Source organism: Phalaenopsis equestris, unplaced genomic scaffold (genome assembly GCF_001263595.1).
Source record: "Phalaenopsis equestris unplaced genomic scaffold, ASM126359v1 Scaffold000135, whole genome shotgun sequence".
Classification (NCBI taxonomy): Eukaryota; Viridiplantae; Streptophyta; class Magnoliopsida; order Asparagales; family Orchidaceae; genus Phalaenopsis; species Phalaenopsis equestris.
In genome coordinates this window covers 283,345-306,317 of record NW_018164577.1, presented here as the reverse complement: position 1 = coordinate 306,317, position 22,973 = coordinate 283,345, and the positions used below count along the sequence as shown (strand labels likewise).

The following is a 22,973-nucleotide window of genomic DNA, read 5'->3' as shown; positions in this document are numbered from 1 at the left end:
TCTTCCGATTCTGTTTTCTCATCTCACCTCATTCTCTTCTCTTTTTCCAACTCATTTTGAATCTTGTTTTAGGATTGCAAGTTTCCAATTAATATGAAGAACCTGTCAACCGTAAATGGCTTAGTTAACTTCACTGGATGATGACGAGGCTACCCTTCACATTTTAATTCTGAAATTCTTTGAAGTTATTTTATCATGTCATTTTCTTGCCTTTATTGCACACTATTTAAATGAATTTTTACAAAATGATTGACCAGAAAAATAAATATTTCATTGATGGGTGATTTGAGATTTAAGAGGACACTGGAGGTTTTTAATTGTAAAATTCTGAGATATTCTTATTTGTTTTCCAGCAAGAAAGTAGTTTTTTTGATGCACGAGCTTTGTTAAATACTTAGTAGTGCTCTCTTCTGTTTTTCTAATGGACCCCAGACCTTTTTTTATTGAATGGTTTTAATTATGCTAATGTAGTAGAATGCTCTTATGCATCACGGACACTTCATCTATTTTTCTGTTTTCGTGGTGCAGGGTTAATTACTTTCCCTGATCTTATTTTACAGTTTGAAAACACATGCCGAAATGTTTCCGAGTCAATCAGGTGCTTATTTTGCCATATACATTTCATTGATGATGCTGCATAGCTGAAGGACTTGTAGTTTAAGTTTGATATAGCATTACATTCTGACAAACTTTTTTAAACAAATTCCCTAGATTCAGGGGACTTGTTTAGAAATATGTTCACCATCTTGCCATTGTTAATTGTAGTGAATTGTAAATGGTTCAATTTAGCATATATTAAAAATTTTACTTTGTTCACCATATTTTCTTTTAACATTAACACGGTTAAGAAGCCTTGAAAGTCCATGACATTCTTTATTCTTATTTTATGTTCACTCACTAATATAATTACTGAGGCTGAAACTTCTTTTGATTATCATTAGATTGCATCTTCTAACAGTAAAAAAATATCAATTTTTTTAATGAGTTTTAGAGTTTTTTTCTTCTTCAGGCACTATTTTATGGATCAAGGTAGCACTAGTAGTACCAAAAGAATGGCGTTCAGGACTCATAATTTTGTGCTATAATTTTCTAGGTATGATGGAGGTGGGAGGCATCGGGTGGTGGAGGACAAATTGAAGCAGCAGAAAGCGAAATATTTACTTGATGAAGCAGCGTCTTGGTCACTTCTGTGGTATCTTTTTGGGAAAGGAAATCTCTCTTTATCCATATTAATTGGCTTATGTTTATATTTTTGGGAATATCTTTCTTAGGAATAATTGTATGTAGGTCTCGATGTTAATAATGAGGTTCTGGTTAGTAAAGAAAAAGCAAGGCACTCTTTTCCAACCTTTATTTTAGAGTGTGAAAGAGAGAGTGGAAACATTAATGCATGCATGATAAAATGAGGGTTCATTTGGTATGATTCGCCACCCACCTTAAACCATGGGAGTGAGATAGAGATGAAAGAGGGGGAATTACAATTTATCATTAATAAAAAAGCATATAAAGTGAGAAGTTAACTATTGAAACTTGTAGCAAGTTTTTGGTGGACTGAAATCCCAATGGTTGCTCTCTTTTTTGTATTCTCTTTTAGCTTTTTTTGGCATTCCGCTTGTTCTAGTGATATTAAGACTATTGCAAGGGCATTATCACAGATGAATAAATTTGCCTTGATTTCTTTCTTCCAAAACCCCTGGCGTGTTTCCCTTTGATAATATTCATCTATCATCTTCCTCCCCTTTTCACCATATCTATCTTCTTTATTTTTTTCGAACTCTCTTGAAAAATGCAGAAAATTTTGTTTTGTGGTGGTTGCGTGAAGATGGAGGCAATGAGGGCTGCTTGGTATGTGTTTAATTTGTGCAAAAAGATTTTTAATTTTTTTTATATATGTGATGGTTTGATTCTTTGTTGATCTTGTTTTCCCTCCTTTCTTGTTATTTCAAATGCCCATTAAAATTTGTAAAGAAATTTATAGTTGATTTCATGCCCCTATTCTTCTTTCACGTGGCTTTTGATGATGATTTTTTGTTCTTTTACATGTTAGCTCCTATCATCTCAATGAAAAGATCCCATAGGCAGATCTTAGTTCTAGCATAGAAGAAAGAAATGAAAAGTAAAGATAAATCATTTAGGTTTAGAGTTAGGTGTTCATGAATTTTCTGAGTTCAAATCCTTCAATGGCCAGCTCAAATGTTCCCAAAATTGCTCATCTAAATTAATATACTATTGATCAATATGTAGTGGAATATTTTCTCTATATATTTTTTTTTGTCACATGTTCATGTCTCCTGATTGTTAATCCTTAATTTTGAAATGATTTGGATCTTTATTGAGATTCAGTATTCTTTAAATTTAGAAGGTGGATTGATGCAAAATCTAGTCAATTTTTCATTTTATTTTTCCTCTTTTCTTACCTTTACTTGAACCAAAAGCATTCTGGCTGGTCCTAGCCGTATCTCCGATATCTAACTCAGCCAGCTTCCTAAAGTTCATCTATCCCCCCATAGTCCAAACAACCTAACTCTGGGCCCCAAAATCCTAATCTTGACAGCCTTCATCTTTTTAGCCAAAACTTTCTGGTCTTAATTATGATTTGGATGATCTTGTTGACCTTAGTAAGCTAACTTCTTGCTTTACAATTTCCCTGTTGTTTACACTCCTTCAATATGTTAACAGCCACTATGTTCCCCCACAAGCTGCTCTTCACTAATCTCTATACCACTTTGATGCCTTTCAAATTTTGGCCATATCATTTTCATCTTAATTTTGATTTTGATGATTTTGGTGTCTGAGAATGCTAACTTTAAATTCCATAACTTTTCTCATGATCACTCTCCTTCATTGATAGTAGATTTTGCTCCAAAATTTGAAAGTATAACACATCCTTATAGCTCTACAATACCAGAAATCTACTTTGTACTTCCCTTTACGATATGATTTTTATTGGTTCCAACCACTTTTAAACCATTGATTTTACAAGCTTTGATCTTGTTTTGGAGGATTCTCATATGCTCTAAAGGATCACTTTTTTATGACTTTTTTTTTCCCATGTTATACTACATTTTAGGGATCTGCTAACTCGTTTTTGTAAATCATTTTGTGGATTTGACTGTATTGTTGTTGGATTTGTCTCCTTATTCAAATTTGTAAATGATTTTGTGGCTTAAAAGATATTGTTGATAGATTATACACCATTCCTTTTAGTTTGGCTCTTCTAAATGCACTACCTAGCCCTCATTTGGAGGGTTTTCCCAATCTAACTAGTGATCTATCTTCGCATCTCGATTCTAAAGTGGCAAACTGATTTGGAGTCTTACTCTCTTCGCATGACATGCTCTAATACATTGCATATAATATTATATGCTTACATTGTGAATAGACATGATATGACATTCAAATATCCTTTTATGCTTTTCTCTAAGAGTAGGATATTGATGCTCTAACTTGGACATTGAGGATAATGAGATTCATTATGCTAGTCTCTTCTCGATGATGTGGAGCTACATTCTACCGAGAAACAATTTAACTTTTATCAAAGATGGATTTTGTGTAATCTTAGCACACTAAACATACAATAGAGCTTTTGCAATTTAAAAAAAAAGAAATGAAAAGAAAATCATTTCCAATTAAGTTGCTAAAATCGATGGTTGTAATGCATGAAAAATTTGATTTTTATGACTAGACAAAATGTTATGATCCGGCCCAAGAGCTTGAAGTACCAAGGCAAAATTTAACAATTAGACAGAGAAAACTAACTCTAACAATTTCATATCGTAAATAAAATGATCACAAAAACAAAAGTCACTCTATTTCATAAAATTTTAATTTATAATAATTTATTCATACTTAAAATTTACAACTGACAAAATATAAAATCTAAATTTTAATTAATATCAGTCTATACTCATCAATGTTTGTACACATGATCTCTAGGATCCATCCATCAGATAACATGTTTTCTTATAAAATATTAGCAACTAAAGGTTTGAGCTAAATTACTCAGTGAACAAAATATTTTAAGTTAATAATTTTCATTTTAAAATACTTTTAAAGATTACAATCAACAATAAATGACTGTGAGCTGTGAAAAGTAAACAATAAAGAATCTTTTTTATATTTACTTTTATGTTTCTATTAAAATATTTGTCAAAGGGAGTCACCTTCTAAATATATACGAAAAATATGCATTTAATCTTTTTCTATCCATAAAAAGATAGACAACCATTTCCATTTTCATTTAACATGCATGAGTTTATTGCATTCAATGCCAGTATCACCTGGGTGTGACTCCTCATATACATGCATATATCATATTTTATTTATTTTTTTTAGTTGACATTTAGAAAAAACCACAAACTTTTGCATTTTAAAAGAAATACTAAAAGCAGTAAAAGCAATTGCAATTACTTTCATAAATAAATGTAAGTAATGTAAAATTAAAAACATATTTACCCGCCTGTATAATGCAATTAAGTTGTCTTTTTTGTCTGTCCAATCTAATCTTTTGGTGCACCTATAATAGCAAATTAGACTTGATTAGTTCTATCAATTTTTTCGTTCTTTTATATGAATTCTAACATAAATAATTTGACATTTTTATTTGCCTTTTATCTAATTAAATAATTTTTTATTGTTACTTCATATTAGTACTTCTATAATTTATTCTTATTATTGACCTATTTTATTAATTCACTAACATTTTACAATTCAATATAATATATTTTTGGAACATTTTCTTAATTTTTTTTTGGTATTTTGAGTTAGGAATATTGTAGTTATACTTTTAAACTTAGGGTTCTTATTTTATAATTTAATACAAATTAATGAAGAAAATAACAATTAAATATGAAATTCAAACTTTATACCTGAAAATTTCCCTTTTTTTTATTTCAGCCTTCTCACCAATTGCCCAAATAAATTAGGATTCTAAAATTTAATTTCAATTATTTAAAATTAATTACTTAAAATTTTCTTATCTTAAGCCGCAAAACCCTTTTCTATCTTGCTAGATTTCCACGTTCGGAGAAAACAAGAGTTTGTTCGAGCCCTTAAACTTGCGGAAATGATCTTTGCTCTAGCTATTTCATGTGCTAGGAGCCTAAAAGACTTGGCCGAGGTCTCTAGCACACATGAATTTTCTGCGAGCCTGTCCTTCTCCTAGAGCTCTCGGTCAAACGTCTCTTAAGCACTAAGATTTGTGTAAATGGGAAAAGCTGCTTGGCTCCGTTTTCTTGCTCACGATTTGACGGAAACAAACGAGGAAACTCGATTGACCGTACTCCCTCCTCCACCGTTTTCTTCCATTCCATCTTTTTCTTCCATTCCACCTTTTTCTTCCATTTCGTTAGGGCTTGACGTAGTTTGCAGAGGACGCAAGAGGAAGACTTGTTTGAGCCGTTTTAGCCTTCAAGTGCTAGGTTGAATGTTCCTGCAAGTTGTATGACAATCTCCTCCATTCTCTTCTCTTTCTTCTTTTTTATTCTTCTTTTTCTTCAATTAGGGCACAACTCGTTCTCGCTCTCTTTCTACTCCTCACATGGATTGAAGGGACAAGACGAGGCAATTCCTCGTTAAAGCTTTCGAGGGTGGCGGGGGTGCCGCTCAAATGAAACATGTGAAGTAGGTGTCGTTAACAGGTAATATCTTTTTTTTAAAGTTAACTAATATTCAAAAATGTATTATTACACAAAAGTATATTGAGAAGTCTTTATTATTGGAATCACCAGAAATCTACGCGATGGAGCGCCAAAATTGATAGCCCGTGCAATTAGCCTTAGATGAAAAATGAAATCTTCCTTAGTCGAGCTGCTAGAATTTTGTGGGCTTTAAAATCCCCACCCGACTTTGTACCTGTTAAAATTTGGTTTTTGAGTTTATTTTTAGGAGGTAGCTAGATTAGATAGTAGTTGGAACTATTTTTATATTTCACCCTCTTATGATGACTTCATGTTTTGGTTCTAGGTTTCTCATAGGTATAAACACCAATGGTAATTATTTCTATCGTTCAAATTGCTCTTTATTTGATGATATCTTGCACCATATGCTTTTTGTGATAGAGGCATTAGAGCTCATACTAGCGATCCTCAAGTATTTGATATTTTATAAAGGAGCATTTTAGCACAGTTAGATTTCTCTTTTGATAATCTATCATGATTGCAACCATATTATCAAGGATTTTAATCTTTAGGTATTTGGCTGATTTGAAGTGGGAAGCAATGTTTACACTGACACTATGAATTATGATTTTCATTAAACGTGCATTTGTAGGGGAGTTGGCTCGAAGTATGTTTGTTTTTGTAATTGGGAGCTCAGTATATTGCTAACCTGTTTGGTTATACTCTGCACTTTTTTTGTGGTTTGGGGTGTTCTATTTTTTACCCATTTTAAAATTTTTTGTAATTTCTTGTATTTCTCTCACTGTTTGCTTCTTTTTTCCAAAGCTATTTTTTCTTATTCCTTTGGTATTGACGGCTTAAACTCTATTTAGTAGACATTGTTGAAGTTTGAGCTTAAAAGTGAGTTTAAACAAGTTTCAGTGCAGCTTGACATGAGTTCAATTTTCATTGAATATTTGAATTTAAATCATTTTGTACAATTTTGAACCTGCTGCATAGCTGTCTAAGTAGGGAGTGAAGAAGGAAATTGTTGTTATGGGAAATGCTTATAATGGGCTAAATCTTGATGCTTGAAAATTGGATTACATTTAAGTTGGGTAAGGACATTTTTCGTTTCAGTTGCTGCAAGTATAGGGGCGGGGAAGTGTTGTGAATTTTGACCTCAACATGTAAAATATTTATTCATTTCCTAGACAACCTGAAATATCTTACTCTTTAAGTATTTCTAAACTTGCAAAACCTTCAGCATACTTAGCAATGACTTTTCTAGTTGGAGGGAAGTGCTGCAATTAATTTCCTTGATTTTTGGGAATCAAAACATGCATTTTTTTTTATCTTAGCTAATTACAGCTGTAATTCTTGATTAATATGAAGGGGGATTCACACCTATCAGACATAAGATTGTGAAAAAATATGAGGCATTTACATACATATCACACAATTCTTGCGTATTTACATTTCACACCTAAACTTTCATATTTACACACATTAGCCTCAAATCTTTAATATCACATCAAAGATAGCACGATCACCACCTTTTAAAAGTGACATACACCTTTTCATGCACAGGTCTAAAGCACCAAAACTCTATGTATGAAATATGACAGTTTAGGCGTGACATATGTAATAACATAAGAATTGCGTGCTACGCATGTAAATTTCCAAAAATATATTTGTGTTTAGAATGCATGTAGGCAAAAGGCACACTTTTTTTCCTTCAAAAGTTGAGCTTGCAATTATGGTAGATAAAATCAATATCAAAGATTCAGGATGGAAAATTGCCGATTGAAGGTAATGTGGCTAGACATTGGGCATGAAACATGAATAATTTAGAGATCATAGCTCTGTCACAATCAATTAAAATTTATGGAGGAGTTTTTAGGAAACCAATGTCTCCAAATTGTTTGCGTCTGACTAATGATGACGATGGAGCATATTTGTTTCTTCATTCATCATTCTTTTGTGAAAGCAATATTCTGATAAAAGTTTATTCTTCTGTTATTGATTTATCTTTTCCCCAACCTCTGCAGGAAACGAGGAACTACCACGAGATCTGATTATGGTAACTTACCATGTTTTTTTTTCCTATGATTTTTGCTGATACTTTTGTAACTTGTTTGATCCACTAATGCCCTTTAACTCTTACCCAGTGTCCTCCAACTTCACATCAGGTGGCATGCCAGTTTGTTGCAACAAATCTTACAGCAGAATTATGTCTTCGTATTGTACTTTGGCTGGAAGGGCTAGCGGCAAAAGCTCTTGAGTTGGAAAAGAAGGTTTTTCATGTTTTCTCCAATATAAATTTAGTTACCTTGCTGTCAAATCATTAAGCGCTACTTATGGATATTACGTAATCAAAGTTTTCCTCGTTTGCTTGAGCTTCCTAAACTGAAATTTAATTATTCGTTGTAGCAATATTCAATAATTCACATTTATCTTGGTAAAGGATGTTTGACATTTTTGTGAATTTAACTAGGCACATAGCAGTTATGTTATTAAATATTAGAAGTAGAATAGACATGCAAATAGAGAGCATTCACCTAAGACTCATACAACTCAAAACTTTCAGAGCTAAAAGAATGTTTCTGATACTTTCTTTTGGCTTGAATGACTAGTTATTTGTGCCAGGCAGAGTTTCCATATTTTGCTTTCAATTCATACGCTTAAATTTTCAGATTATTGTTGTTGATTCCAGAATTTTCTCTTTTTTGTTATTAGAATGGACATTTGCAAAGTTATCAACTGTTTGATATATGTGGCCAGACTTTCCTTTTTTTTGAGTTTATTTTATTTTTTGCGGTTTGAGGTGGTGCCATGAAATGACTAATACATATTAGTAGTTGTGATGTTTCATTGTAAGAATTTTGTCTGTTCGTTTTCAGCTTATGAGTCATGTCTTTGCTGGTTTATCTCTGCATATCATTGTCGTATCGTTTTTCCTCCAGTAACATGTCTTTTAATAATCGTTGAAAAGGTAAAGATAGCGATCCATTTTCTATTATTTAGTGATCAACATGCTATCAAAACTATTACAAATAATTGTTTTTATTTTCATACAAAAATAAAAATACTGTCATGCGATATGATTGCCAAAGGCACCAGGCACCACACCAGGCAATCGTTTGAGCGAAGTGAAATAATAAAAAGAAGCGTACTTTATAAGTTTATTTCACTTATTAAAATTAAGTCTGAAAAATATAAAATGAGATTATTGTTGTTGATTCCAGAATTTTCTATTTTTTGTTATTAGAATGGACATTTGCAAAGTTATCAACTGTTTGATATATGTGGCCAGAATTTCCTTTTTTTTGAGTTTATTTTATTTTATGCGGTTTGAGGTGGTGCCATGAAATGACTGATACATATTAGTAGCTGTGATGTTTCATTGTAAGAATTTTGTCTGTTCGCTTTCAGCTTATGAGTCATGTCTTTGCTGGTTTATCTCTGCATATCATTGTCGTATCGTTTTTCCTCCAGTAACATGTCTTTTAATAATCGTTGAAAAGGTAAAGATAGCGATCCATTTTCTATTATTTAGTGATCAACATGCTATCAAAACTATTACAAATAATTGTTTTTATTTTCATACAAAAATAAAAATACTGTCATGCGATATGATTGCCAAAGGCACCAGGCACCACACTAGGCAATCGTTTGAGCGAAGTGAAATAATAAAAAGAAGCGTACTTTATAAGTTTATTTCACTTATTAAAATTAAGTCTGAAAAATATAAAATGAGATTATTGTTGTTGATTCCAGAATTTTCTATTTTTTGTTATTAGAATGGACATTTGCAAAGTTATCAACTGTTTGATATATGTGGCCAGAATTTCCTTTTTTTTGAGTTTATTTTATTTTATGCGGTTTGAGGTGGTGCCATGAAATGACTAATACATATTAGTAGTTGTGATGTTTCATTGTAAGAATTTTGTCTGTTCGTTTTCAGCTTATGAGTCATGTCTTTGCTGGTTTATCTCTGCATATCATTGTCGTATCGTTTTTCCTCCAGTAACATGTCTTTTAATAATCGTTGAAAAGGTAAAGATAGCGATCCATTTTCTATTATTTAGTGATCAACATGCTATCAAAACTATTACAAATAATTGTTTTTATTTTCATACAAAAATAAAAATACTGTCATGCGATATGATTGCCAAAGGCACCAGGCACCACACCAGGCAATCGTTTGAGCGAAGTGAAATAATAAAAAGAAGCGTACTTTATAAGTTTATTTCACTTATTAAAATTAAGTCTGAGAAATATAAAATGATAAGTATCATAATGAATTATGGCAGATGAAATAATAAAATTTTGTAGCATTACAAGTTTCATAATCTTGCTAAATAGAATATCCTAAAAAATTTAAAATAATTTTAAATAATCTGTATGATTAGCTAGTGAGTAGTGAGAATGAGGTAATTTTAAGTAATAGACATTATTTAATAAGAATTGCTCATACTTGTGATTTATTGTGAATTAAATAATTAATTTTATTTGTATATATGTTTATGTTTTTTATGTTTTGGTTGTAAATTATTTTAAATATTCTTGTTTCTGCAAACAAAAGCTAAGTTATTTTTTCAAACATAAATTTTTCATAAGCGAAACGAAGCCTATAAAAGATAAAAAATAAAGCAACTCAAAACAAAAACACAATGGAAATAACATAGCTCTAAATATGGACCGAGTTGAGCATGACGCAACTTTTGTCAAAGGAAGGGAAAGGAGAGGCACTCTAACAGTTGCCATGGTGGAGTGTGACTTGATTTAGGCTGCAAATGTTGAAAGGGCTAGTTTTTTCATTTAGTTATGCATGTGGCCATAAATGTTCTCCTTTCTACACAATTACACCAATTAAGATCTTTTTTTCTTAGGAATAGATTTTCTTCTTGAAGAAATACATAAATTGAAATCAAAGCTGGGGTTCTGTGTATGGGATGTGGAGGAGAGTGGATAATGAATTTTATTTTTCACGGGGAGTATATGGGATGTGGAAGGGAGTGGATAATGAATTTTATTTTTCACGGGAAATGAATCTGGCACTTGTTTTAGGCATTCAACTAAGTCTATGGATGTTGTTGTGGAAGATACTTGGAAGAAATTAGATAAATGTAGGCTAATAATCTTACTTGACTCATGAAAGTATCTAATTAATTTTGTTTTTTTTTGTTTATTTGATTCAAGTGCTCAAGTTAATTCCTATATTGATTTAAAACTTACTACTGTCTGAATGCATTAATTGGAGCATCAATTTAACTCATTTAGCCTCCAAGCAAAGTTAAAAGTTGCATCAAGCTTACATAATAGTTATGTTTTGATCAAACTAATTGTCTTGGTTTGGAAGGACAAGGTTTTCATCAAGTTAGTCAAGTTAGAAATAATTAATTATCGGTTTTTTTATCAATTTCAGCTGGTTTTAAAGTTAAGTTCCCTGACTCTCCCTTTCTTTTGATTTTGATTTTGCACCTCTTTTGAATTCCCTCTTCACCTATTGCTAGCTTGACACCATAAAGATGCGCTCATCAAAGTTTGTGACAAAACCTTAATGCACATTGAGACAAGGTGCGAACATGACTAGAGGAGAACATGCAGTCTATGTGAGGAAGTAACAAGAGTTTATCATAACGGCTTATAAGTTGGAATAAAGGAGTTGAGACGAGAAGCAAATCGTTCATAAATATCCTAAATCTAACTCCAGGTTGGATTTAAAAAATCTGTAATTAAACGCAGAACAAGTGAAAAATATGATTTAGGGTCTGTTTGGGGCAGCTGCAGCTTATCCAGCTTATACTGATAGACAACTTATCCTGATAAGTTGTGTATCTGCAGCTAAGCCTGATAAGCTATTTGCCTGTTTGGTTTGAGCTTTTGGAAAACAGCTGATTTACAACTGTTCGTGGATAAATGACCATTCTGCCCCTGGACTGAATAAGTTGTTAAGCTGTTTGGTTTCTGCGGTTTGAAAATACTTAATTTGCAGCTGTTGGTGGAAAAATGACTATTTCAGCCACGGGCAGTAGAGCTGTTTGCAACAGTAATATAATGAGAACACATTCAATATACTAAAAAAAAAAAAAAAACTACATAACAGTTCAAATGACAAAAAAAAAAAACCCTCACTCAAAGGAGACTATCTGCAAATCTATTAAAAAACAAAAACATAACAAAATTACAATTAAAATTATGATAACATTCATTTTAAAATGCAGAAGGGGCATGTTTGGAGAAAAGTTCTTTGAGCTCATTTTTTTCTATAAAAAAAGCAAGTTACTTTGACAATCAAAACGCCAAACACTTATAATCATTCATCGTATGGACTTATTTCCATATCTCTTCAAGATTCAAGAAAATTAAGACAAGTTCCTTTCTCCCAATTTTCTTCACCATAAATGATAGCCGCTAAGAGCTTGCCCGATCCATCCAACATAGCCAAAGCAACATAATGGAATGTGAACAGGTAAAATGACAACACCAATCAACACCGCATGTACCTTTCCGAAAATCTAAGATTAACCGCTCCCAACAGGTTAGAAAACGGAGAACACATAGGTTTTCAGATTCCTTTGAACAATCAACCCGATTGGATCATCAAGATGAGCCATCAGTCGATTCAATCCATAAATCCGCACAAATTTTAACAATAAGACAGTCTAGATAATGAAATCGTGCTCACCCCGGGTCTTTCCAGAAAATCCAAAGGGTGAGGCACCAAATCCATGCATGAACGACGAAACCTTCAGAATCTCCAACTGTGGGGGAGGTAAGAGTCTAGAAGAACGAAGCGGGAAAGCCTAGATTGGCACGGGGTGAGAATGGGATGGGAAAAGGAGAGTGAGGGAGAGACGAACGTGCTGGCGAGAGCCATTGTTGAGATTTGCAGTCATCTAAGATGGAAACGGAGAGCAGAGACGAAGAGCGAGCAGAAGGGCACGGGAGGAATGAAACTTCAAACGCGAACCAAAAATGCGGACCGCGGGCTTCATGCCACAACTTGCGCCTTTAAGAAATAAAAAACGGGTTTTGGAATACGCAGATCGAACGTGCGATCCAAACAGGAGGGCGGCGTTTTCAAAATGCCGCCCGCTGCCGCCCGCACTTATAAGCTTATAAGCTGTCCCAAACGGGCCCTTACTTGATCAATAAGATTTATGTACATCTTAAAGAATTGTTTGGCGTGACTTAGCCTGAATCCTGGCTAAATCTTGGTTAAATCTTAGCATTGTAAACTATTTTCATCTGTAGATATCGCTTGAGAAATTAGTTTAGATATAAATAAAACATGATTTGGTGAGATTTTGGAATTTATATTGTGTTCTAAATTATGGAATACATGCATAAAAAATCTCTCGTTTAGAGTAAATTATATTTCCTTATAGATTTTGCATTTTAAATGAATTTAGATATAACCAACTTGTACTCTGCCTCTAACATTAGATTGAGTTGGACTAATACACATGACAATGCACCTTTATCTAATTCACATGGCTTAAACGATTTTTGAGTTTCTTTGAAGATTTTATCTTTTACTTATCGAACACCCATCACATATTTTTTATACAAATTATGCAAAATTTAAATGGTTCTAACCTGTTTGAATATCGAATAATTTCATTTTATTATCTAGTCCATATTTCTTTAAATTCTGTCTAATATCTTCATCAATTGATTTAACATTCTTTTATGAAATAGTTCTGAAGAAATATAGCTTTAACAAATATAATTTAAAAATAGTATAAAAGTTTTTGCTCTCTGTTATTAGAGTTAATCGAAATCACGACACAAAATGACACTTTTATTGTTGATTTCTAAAAGGGGTCCAAGTGCGACGCAACAACAATAATAACAAAACATAGATACTTATAATGAGAGTCACCGAAACGAAAACATACGAAGTAAATAAACAGTAAAGACAGAAACAACCATCTCGAGTGGGTGTGGTAGGTCCGACGAGTGGAAGCTGATGCGGGAGCGATTTTGGGATCCGACAGGCCCGCTGGAAGTGTCGAACCGATGCTTTGGGAAGGTGGGGCCGCAGAACAAGGGGGTGTATGTGGTCGATTAGAGGGATTCGTCAGGATTGAAACCTTGTGGACGACTGTGAGGGGTGCTAACAAAGCATCGAATAACCGGGCCGAATAGGGAGGATGTATGAGGTCCGTTTGTGGTGTTGTCGGGGTCGGCGACACAACTTAGGCGAATGGGAGGTGACTAGCGGCTCGTCTGTGGTGCAAGAGGGATTTGCGATCGGCTGAGAGGCGAATAAGGGTGGTAGTGCGGTCTGTCTTTGTTGTTGGAAGGAGCTGCGATCGGCTGAGAGGCGAATAGGGAAGATTGTGCGGCCCGTCTGTGATGCTGGCAGGAGCTACGGTCTGCTGAGGCGATTAGGGGCAGGACAACAACTTCCCTGTGCAGAGGAGGGTGGTGGTGACTGGTAGAGGTGAGAAATGGAGCGGAGATATACACCATTTTGGGTGAGATACAACCGTAGCACTACTCGACGAAGGATACAACCCTCAAAGAAGTATCGCTTGTTCGACACACCTGAAATCATAAATCAACAAAACAACAACTGATTAGTTCTATGAAAAGAACATGCATAAATAGGGAAGAAGGGAGACAACCAAGGCAAAGTCCTAGGAAAGGAAGGAGGTGAAGAATGGAAGGGATTGAAGTGGCAATTGCAACGACTAGGAGAAGAGGCAGAAGAATAGGGCACATGGGGAGCGGGGGCGAATCAGACATGGGAGGAGGGGTGAAACTTTATTGAGATTGAACATCATTTTTTGAAGCTTCTGGTTCCTCGTACTATGGAGTGAGATCCACGACATTGAATGTTACCAAAAATTTTAAGAGTCCTGGGAGGTCAATTTTGAAGGAATTGTTGTTCAGTTTATTAAGGATACGAAAATGTCCATCGGCTTTGGGCTTGATTTTGTTGTAAGTTCCCCCAGAAAATCGGTCTTTCTTTAGTTTAATTCATACGAGCTCTCCTTGAAATGCTATATTTTTCCTGGAGTTGTTTGCTTGTGATTGGTATTTAAGGTTCTGTTTCGTACTTACTTTCCCAATTTCCTCGTGAAGTTGTTGAATTCGGTGAACATGTTCGTTAGAATCCGTACTGATCTCTGATGTGGGTATGAGGGGGAACAATTTAAGGGGTGTAAGCAGGTTGCACCCGTACACAATTTCAAACGCGGTGTGTCCCATACTATGGCTTGTGAATCTGTTGTAGGCAAATTCAGCTTACGCAAGAATGACATCCCTTTGTTTGATATTTTTTCCCACAAAGCATCTAAGAAGATTCCCAATGCTCCTATTGACTACTTCGATTTGACTATTTGTCTGAGGATGCGTTGCATAACTAAATTGAAGTTTAGTGCATAATTTCCTCTAGAAGATTTGCTAGAAGTGGCTTAGCAATTTGACGTCTCGATTGGAAGTGATGGTCCTGGGAATACCGTGAAGTCAAACGATCACAAAAGTACAAATCGACTATGTGAGATGCGTCTAGCGTCCGGTGGCAGACCATGAAATGCGTCATCTATCATGATAGAATCCTTGTTTCTTTGTATGCGTGGAAGTCCGACGACAAAGTCCATGCTGACATTAACCCATGGCACCTCAAGTATCGGTAAGGGCGTGTAGAATCCTATATTCTGGCCATGAGTTTTGGCGATATGATAAATTCTACACTGTCAGATGTGTCATTCATCATCTCACGTCAGTCTAGGCTAGAAAAAGTGTCCTTTCATTAGTGGAAGAGTTTTTTCTCTGCCAAATGGCTGACCAATCCGCCACTGCTGCTCTTTTGGATGATGGCTTCTCGCAGTGAGCATCGGGGATTACATAATTTATTTTGGTGGAACAAATAGCCTTGCATTTGGTAGTACTGCCTATGAAGTTTTTTCCGACACTGTTCCTAGGTTCTCTGGAAGTCTTCATCTGTCTCGTACAAGTCTTTTATAATCTTAAATTCTACGGTGTGGGTCTGCATGGATGCAATCAGTAGATGACGATGGCTCAGTGCGTTTGCGATGCATTTTTGATTCCCAGTTTTGTGTTTCAGCACGAACTGTAAAGAAGCTAAGAACTCCACTCAGTTGACGTGTTACTCTTTTAGTTTGTTCTGATTGTTTAAAAATTTTAAAGCTTTGTGATCCGTGAAGAAGTTGAACTCGATTGTCAGTGGATAATGACTCCAGTGCTCTGATAATGACATAAAACTTTGTAACAGGTGAAGTATTTTCATCTAGTATTATTTAGTTTTTCGCTAATAATGGCGATGGGTGGCCACCTTACTTAGTACCGCACCAATACCCACACCGGATGCGTCACACTCAAACCTCGAATAGTTGGTTAAAATCTGGTAAGGCAAGAATTGGTGCCTGTATTACATTTTCCTTTAATATGTCAAAGCTATTCTAGGTTGTGGCTGTCCAAGTGAATTCTTTTCTTTTCAATAGTTTAGTGAGGGGGGGCTGTGGCTGTCCAGGTATTTCCCTATTCAGTTGGATTACATTAGGGATCGACTTTAAGCCCAAATTTTTTTTTTAGTTTAGTTATGGATGCTCGTACTGGTTATTTACAGGAGGATGTAACTTGGTGTATGCTTTTGATTGATGATATCCTTCTTGTTGATAAGATTAGAGAAAGAATGCATGGAGAACTTCAATTATGGTAGTCTACATTGGAGTCTAAAGGGTCTTCGTTTGAGTAGATCTAAAACTAAATTCTTGTAATGTAATTTTAGTAGTAGTAGTAGCTCTAATGGTAGACTTCTAACTATGGGTGATCAAATCATTAAAATGTGTTAATGTTTTAGATATCTCGGGTATGCTGTTGATATAGATGGGGATGTTATTTGTAGAATTCAAGTTGGTTGAAGTGGAGGAATGCATCGGCCCTATTGTGTGATAGAAAAGTACCGCTTAGAATTAAAAGGAAAAAAAAATATAAGATGGTGGTGAGATCTGCAATGCTTTATGGCGTAGAATGTTGGCTTTTAAAAGAGAAGCGTAAACAAAGTTAAGCGTTTGCCAAGCTGAGAATGACTGGGTGGATATGTTCAGAAGAAATGAAAGCAAACTTTTATTAAGCACAAAAATAGGGGATACGACATGCCACAAGTTGGAAAGGAATATACAATAATACTAAACTTCGGATGGGACTGGAAGAGAAGAATCGAGGGCAGTGGTGGCGTTTGCAAAATGTAGGGGGCAGGGAAGGCCGAGTGGATGTATGGTGGGTTAGAAATGGGTTTGGTGGCTGTAGGAATGGAGGAATGCATCGGCCTATTGTGTGATAGCAAATTACCGCTTAGAATTAGAAGGAAAAATTTTATAAGATGGTGGTAAGATATGCAATACTTTATGGCGTAGAATGCTGGCCTTTAAAAGAGAAACGTAAGCAAAGGTAAGTGTTTGATACCGAAACTAGTTCAGTATTCAGAAGAGACGAAAACAAACTTTTATTAAGCACAGAAATAGGGGTTACGACATGACAGGAGTTGGAAAGGAAAATACAATAATACTAATATTCAAATGGGGCTGGAAGAGAAGATCCGAGGGCAGTGGTGGCGTTTGCAATGGATTTGGTGGGCTGTTGTACACCTACCCAAAAAATTGTTTTAACTTGCTGATTGATTGAGGCGCTGTCCAACTTACGATTGCTTGGATCTTTAATGGATCCATTTGAATGCCTATGCTGGGCATGATGTAGCCCAATTAAACATACTTGGTTTGTGTTGAAGTGACATTTCTTGGGGTAGGTGTACAATTGTTCAGGTCGTAGGACCTCGAATACAACCGAAGTTTCGCAGACGGTCCTCTTCTAATCTACTGCAAACCAAAATATCATCAAATTAGACCACCATAAAATTCCCGATGTGGGCTCGAAAGACTTGATTCATCAGCTGCATGAAGGTGCTAGGTGCGTTGGATAGGCCGAAAGACATAACTGTCCATTTGTAGAGTCCATCTCACATTTTGAAAGCGTTCTTCCACTCGTCTCCTAGACACATTCTTATCTGATAATATCCACTGTACATGTCGATTTTTTAGAAGACAGTGGCTCCGTACAACTGATCTAAAGAGATCGTCGAGGCGTGGTATGGGTAAACAATATTTGATGCTAATTTTTTTAATGACACGACTGTCAATGCACATCCGTCATGAACCATCTTTATTGGGTACTATAGGGGCAGGGACGATACATGGACTAGTGTTTTCTAGGACTATTCTCTCGTAACAAGATTCCACACCTAACGTTTAAGCTCCTTGTATTCTGCGGGTTGCAATCTGTAAGCGGGGCTTTTTGGTAATACTGATCTTGGTATGAGATCTGTGGGGTGTTGGATGACCCTTATTGGTGGTAGACCGTCTGGACGGTTGTCGGTTATGATGTCCTTGAAGTCGTTTATGAGCGGTTGTAGACATGTGGGTATCTCTCTTTAGGTGTAGGAACCTTCTAGGAGGACAAATGCAAGGGCCATTGGTGCGTCTTGAATCGACTGTAGGAAGGTGGCTCGTGAGACTAATGAGTCTTCTATGTCAATTACACCCTTCACATTCATGATAGGTAGTAACATGATCTGCTTTCTATCTTTTTTATATGTGTAGGTGTTTTTGAAGTCGTCGTGTATCTTCTGGTCAAATTGCCATGGTCGTCCTAGTAGGATGTGATAAGCATCTATCGAAACCACATCACACTAAACTTGCTCTTGTAGCTGATCTTCGTTTGAGAATTCAACTAAGCATTGTTGATTGACGCGTAACTCGTTCCCTTTTTTTAACTAGGTGAGAGAGTAGGATCACAAATGTTTGTGTGAGACTAATCCCAACTTTTGCATCATTAGTGTGGAGACAACATTTTCAATACTGCTATTGTCGATGATGAAACTGCAAATTTTATCTTTTACCGTGCACGGATGCAGAAGATGTGTGTGGTAGCCATGACGAATATTGTTCTGGTTTTGATTATAGGATCTTCTGTATGACAAGCATTTTGCCTTCGTCTCCTGGAAGTTGAAGTGCTTCTTGTTTGAACTATCCTCCGCCTTTGCTTCCTCTATTGCTTCGACGACGCCTTCTTCAGTGAACGAGCGATTCAGTTTGTGGGACAGTGGGCTGTGATGTGGCCGCAATCGAGGCACTTGAAACACTTTTGTGTTGAAACAATTCCAGATGAACTGCCCCTTTTTGGCTTCGTGTCATTCGGGGTGGTATTCTCTCTGTCTGATATTGATTTGCCCGCTCCGTAAGTGGTCTTATTGGCTGCCGTAACTGTTGGTGATGGTTTGAAGGTTGACTACTGTCGGAAGAATGATTGATACTTAGCCTACTTTTGACGTCATTCTACCTTTAATGCTAAGGTTGGACATCGCTCAACAACCAATAGGGTTGTAGTTGCACGATGTTGATGGTGGGTTTTGGGCCCCCCAAATAGCACGCGATCATGTGCTTTTTTTGTTTGACTAACTCACACTGCATTTGTAATTGGTCAAACTTCACCGTGAACTCCTCGACTGAAAGGTCTCACTGTTGTAGGTTGTGGAACTTAAGGAACATGCCTTGGCGGTAGTAGGGTGGTAGGTTTTTTTATTTATTTTGCATTGCTTTCTTCATTTTTGCTCACTGAGTGATCGTCTTGTTTGTGTTGTCGCTGCAGATTTTCCCATCATGAGACATTTTTTTAATTTGATAGCGACTAGTTTAACACGTTTATCCTTCGGAATCTCCTCGCATTCAAAGATGCGTTCGACCACTTGTAATCAGTTAATAAAATCATCGGGATCCATGTTTCCTTCGAACTCAGATAGGTCCGATTTGATGCCGAACAAGGGCTCCTCTCGTGGTCTCCGTTGATAGTGAATGTCGAAGCGGGTCGATATTCATCGTACTGATCTCTTCGCGGTGAAATCGGTGAAATGGATTTAGATTGTCGTCACGGTCTCCTCTCCGACTCTCGATATCGCGGTCAAGGGTAATGTCGTCTTGTGTCCCGTCGTCGATCTCAACCAGTCGTTGTTGTAGGCTACGAATCTCCCGTTGTATTTCTTCCCGGGTCGGGCCTGGTGCATATTGATATGGTGACATGACTGGGTGTGATTCAGAAAGAGTCAAAAGAAAGGATAAGACAAAAAAAGATAGAAAAAGTAAGAAAAAAAATGGGTTGGGGCGGATACTGAAATACCTTAGACTAGGACTGTGGTTGGAGTAGCTCTGATACCAAATGATACCAGAGTTAACTCAAACCACGATACAAAATGACATTTTTATTGCTGATTTCTAAAACGAGTACAAGTTCGACGCGACAACAACAATAACAAAACACAAATATTGATAATGCGAGTCGCCGAAAAGAAAACAAAGTAAATAAATAGTAAAGGACAAAAATAACCATCTCGAGTGGGCATCAATGAGGGTCACTAACAAAGCAACGAACAACCGGGGTGAACTAGGAGGTGGTCTGCGGTCCATCTGTGGTGATGTGGGGGATCCACAACACAGTTGTGGCGAACAGGAGGTGACTCGCGGCTCGTCTATGGTGCAGGATGGATCTGCGATCGGCTGAGAGGCGACCAAAGACGGTAGTGCGATCCGTCTGTGATGTTGGCGGGAGCTGCGATCGACTGAGAAGCGAACAAGGAAGATAGTGCGGCTCGTCTGTGATGCTGACGAGAGCTATGGTCAACTGAGGCAAGTGGAAGCAGGAGCAACAACTTCCTTGTGCAGAGTAGAGCGTTGGTCACTGACGGGACAAAGCAGAGATATAGCTGTAGCACCACTCGCCAAAGGATACAACCCTCGAGGGATCGCCAGGTAGTCACAATTGAAATCAAAAATTAACAAAACAACAACTGATTAGTCCTAAGAATAGAACATGCATAAATAGGGAAGAAGGGAGACGACCAAGGCAAGATCCTAACAAAGGAAGGAGGTGATGAATGGAAGGGATTGTAGAGGCGATTGCAACGACTAGGAGAAGAGGCGGAAGAGTAGGGCATGGGGGGAGCATGGGCGAATCGAGCATGGGAGGAGGAGGGGCGAAACTTTTTTGAGATTGTACATATCCATTCCAGCTTGAAGGCTGGACCGGCTTCCTGTTGCGCCTGGTTTGACAAGCTGTAAGCAGCCCCCCGCGTCACTCTCTCCTGCATATATATTTAAGATTATTGCTTTCTACTTTTCAAAATTATTTATTCATTTACTATCCAAAATTTAATCATGTAAACTCGTTTCAATCAGGATTGTTCTATGTATTCAGATGCTGCTTTTAACCAATCTTCAAACTTTTTATCATCACTCATCCATAGCTATATCTTCAGTTTTGTCCAGTTACGTTGTTAAATTCTATTGCTTCCGCAATATTGTATTGTGGCATTAAAAACTTAATTTGTTTCAGTATAAAGGGTATCATGTTGGTTCTTATCTTCCGAGCTCTGGTGTTTGGCATCACACTCAAAGATTTTTGAAAAGGAAGATCATTGATTCCTCCATAGTTCGTCACATGGATTTTGATGCTCCAACCCGCGAAGGAGCTCAACTACTTCCTGATGACAAGGTACTGCTTTATCATCTTCTATCATGTTTTTTGTTGTTATCATCTATTTATTGGCATATATTTAAATTTTGAATAAATTATAAATTGCTTAGCTTGATAGATCTTTTGCTCGAATTTGATGGATTCATTTTTAGCTGGTAAATAACATTATTTTACAGTTGCACTAACCAGTTTAACACATGTTGTTAATTGTAGTATATTAGCTTCATTTTCTCTGCCAGATTTTTTTTTTGATCCCACCGTTATGTAATTTTCTTTCTAGTTATCCATAGATTAGTGATAAGAGGTTTGGTATTTGTAAGCAGAAGCAGGATGAAGCACTCCTTGAAGATATCTGGATTTTGTTAAGAGCTGGACTTGTAGAAGAGGCTTGTGAGCTTTGCCGTTCTGCGGGGCAGGTATGGAAGCTACATTGATGATCCATTTCTAAAAAAATTGGCTCTTGTTCAACACATTATATATATTAATATAGCCATGGCGAGCTTCAACTCTATGCCCTTTTGGAGGACTGGATCTCTTACCATCCATAGAAGCTATGATTAAGAATGGGAAGCATAGGTTGCTACAAGCAATTGAGCTGGAAAGTGGCATTGCGCACCAAATGCGGCTTTGGAAGTGGGCATGCTATTGTGCATCAGAGGTATGATTCATTGAATTTATTTGTGTTTCTTTGTGCAATAATTATTTTTTACATTATTCATTGCATCTTTGATCTATAAAGTTGAAAATTTTTTATGATAAAAAGTAATTTACTGGGAATTGTGTGAATATTTATTTCTATGTTGTTGATTCTTAAATCAGCATAGTTAACTATAATCCTGGAACTCGAGTGTTTTTGCCTCTCACAAAGAATTTTGAATGAAAATATTAATTTTACTTTGTTATGCCTTTGAGGTTGGGTTTTGGAAAGCATCATAGCTAGTCGTTCACATTTGCACCATAAAATATCTTCAACATAAACTATTTGATGTTGAGGAAGTTAAATATTTCACTCAACAAATTGTTCATCCGAAAAAAATGAAAATTGCATTCTATAGGAAAATGGATATTTATATTTTTATCCTGTTTTTCTCTATTTAGTTATTGGCGGTCACTTAACACTATTCAACTCTAGCTAATTGATGATATGTTTGCAAGAATTATTATGATGGAACTTGCTATATTAGGGCACCTTTTCTTATGTTAATGTTTGTTAGTCTCGTTAGTAGTTAGGATTTCTTGTATTCAAAGATTATTATATAGGGGAAATACGTTCTGTCTATATTCTCATACTTGTGTGTATTATTCTATTTTATTTGTGTCATTATCATATCCCCATGTATACCAATTTTCATGTCCAACGTCTTCAATTAGTAAGTTGAATTTCCTTTCCTCTCAACTTAGTATCAAATTTAGAAACTTTAGTCACTCATTTGATTGATTTCATGTGAAAACCTGCCTTCTATTCTTGCCTTTGACCCTAGTTTCTTGTGGCCTAAACCCATTATTGTTTGCCCCATTTTTTACTTCTTGCATTTACGCTGTTGCTTGCCCAATGCCCAATGATGTAGTCATGCTGTGATGCTGCTTACTTAGTCCTCTTTATCATTTGCGCCCGCCCTAACTGTCTTGTTGTTCTCTCGCACAATCTTGTTCATGTGTCTATTTACAACTACTTGCTCAGGGGTTGCTTTCCCTCTCAATGAAGTACCCTCCAGTCCACCTTTTTGTTTACTGATCTACATACTTTCGCCTCTATGCTTAAATGATCATTCTTTTTTCTGTATCTTTATTGCACACGGTGACATGACCTCT

General features: G+C 36.0%; 1 protein-coding gene across 3 annotated transcripts in view; it reads left to right on the top strand.

The window, feature by feature from the left end:
• The window catches only part of LOC110021567 (nuclear pore complex protein NUP107), a 60,313-nt gene that overhangs the window by 7,835 nt on the left and 29,505 nt on the right, over nucleotides 1-22,973 (top strand). The window contains exons 3-9 of one of the 3 annotated variants that reach the window (XM_020720107.1): nucleotides 529-598; nucleotides 1,094-1,209; nucleotides 7,649-7,680; nucleotides 7,790-7,894; nucleotides 21,021-21,179; nucleotides 21,485-21,577; nucleotides 21,652-21,819. In XM_020720107.1, coding sequence (XP_020575766.1) covers nucleotides 529-598; nucleotides 1,094-1,209; nucleotides 7,649-7,680; nucleotides 7,790-7,894; nucleotides 21,021-21,179; nucleotides 21,485-21,577; nucleotides 21,652-21,819 — 743 coding nt within the window. Of the gene's footprint in view, nucleotides 1-528; nucleotides 599-1,093; nucleotides 1,210-7,648; nucleotides 7,681-7,768; nucleotides 7,895-21,020; nucleotides 21,180-21,484; nucleotides 21,578-21,651; nucleotides 21,820-22,973 lie in introns of those variants that run through there. The other 2 variants (XM_020720106.1, XM_020720108.1) reach the window with 2 other exon arrangements.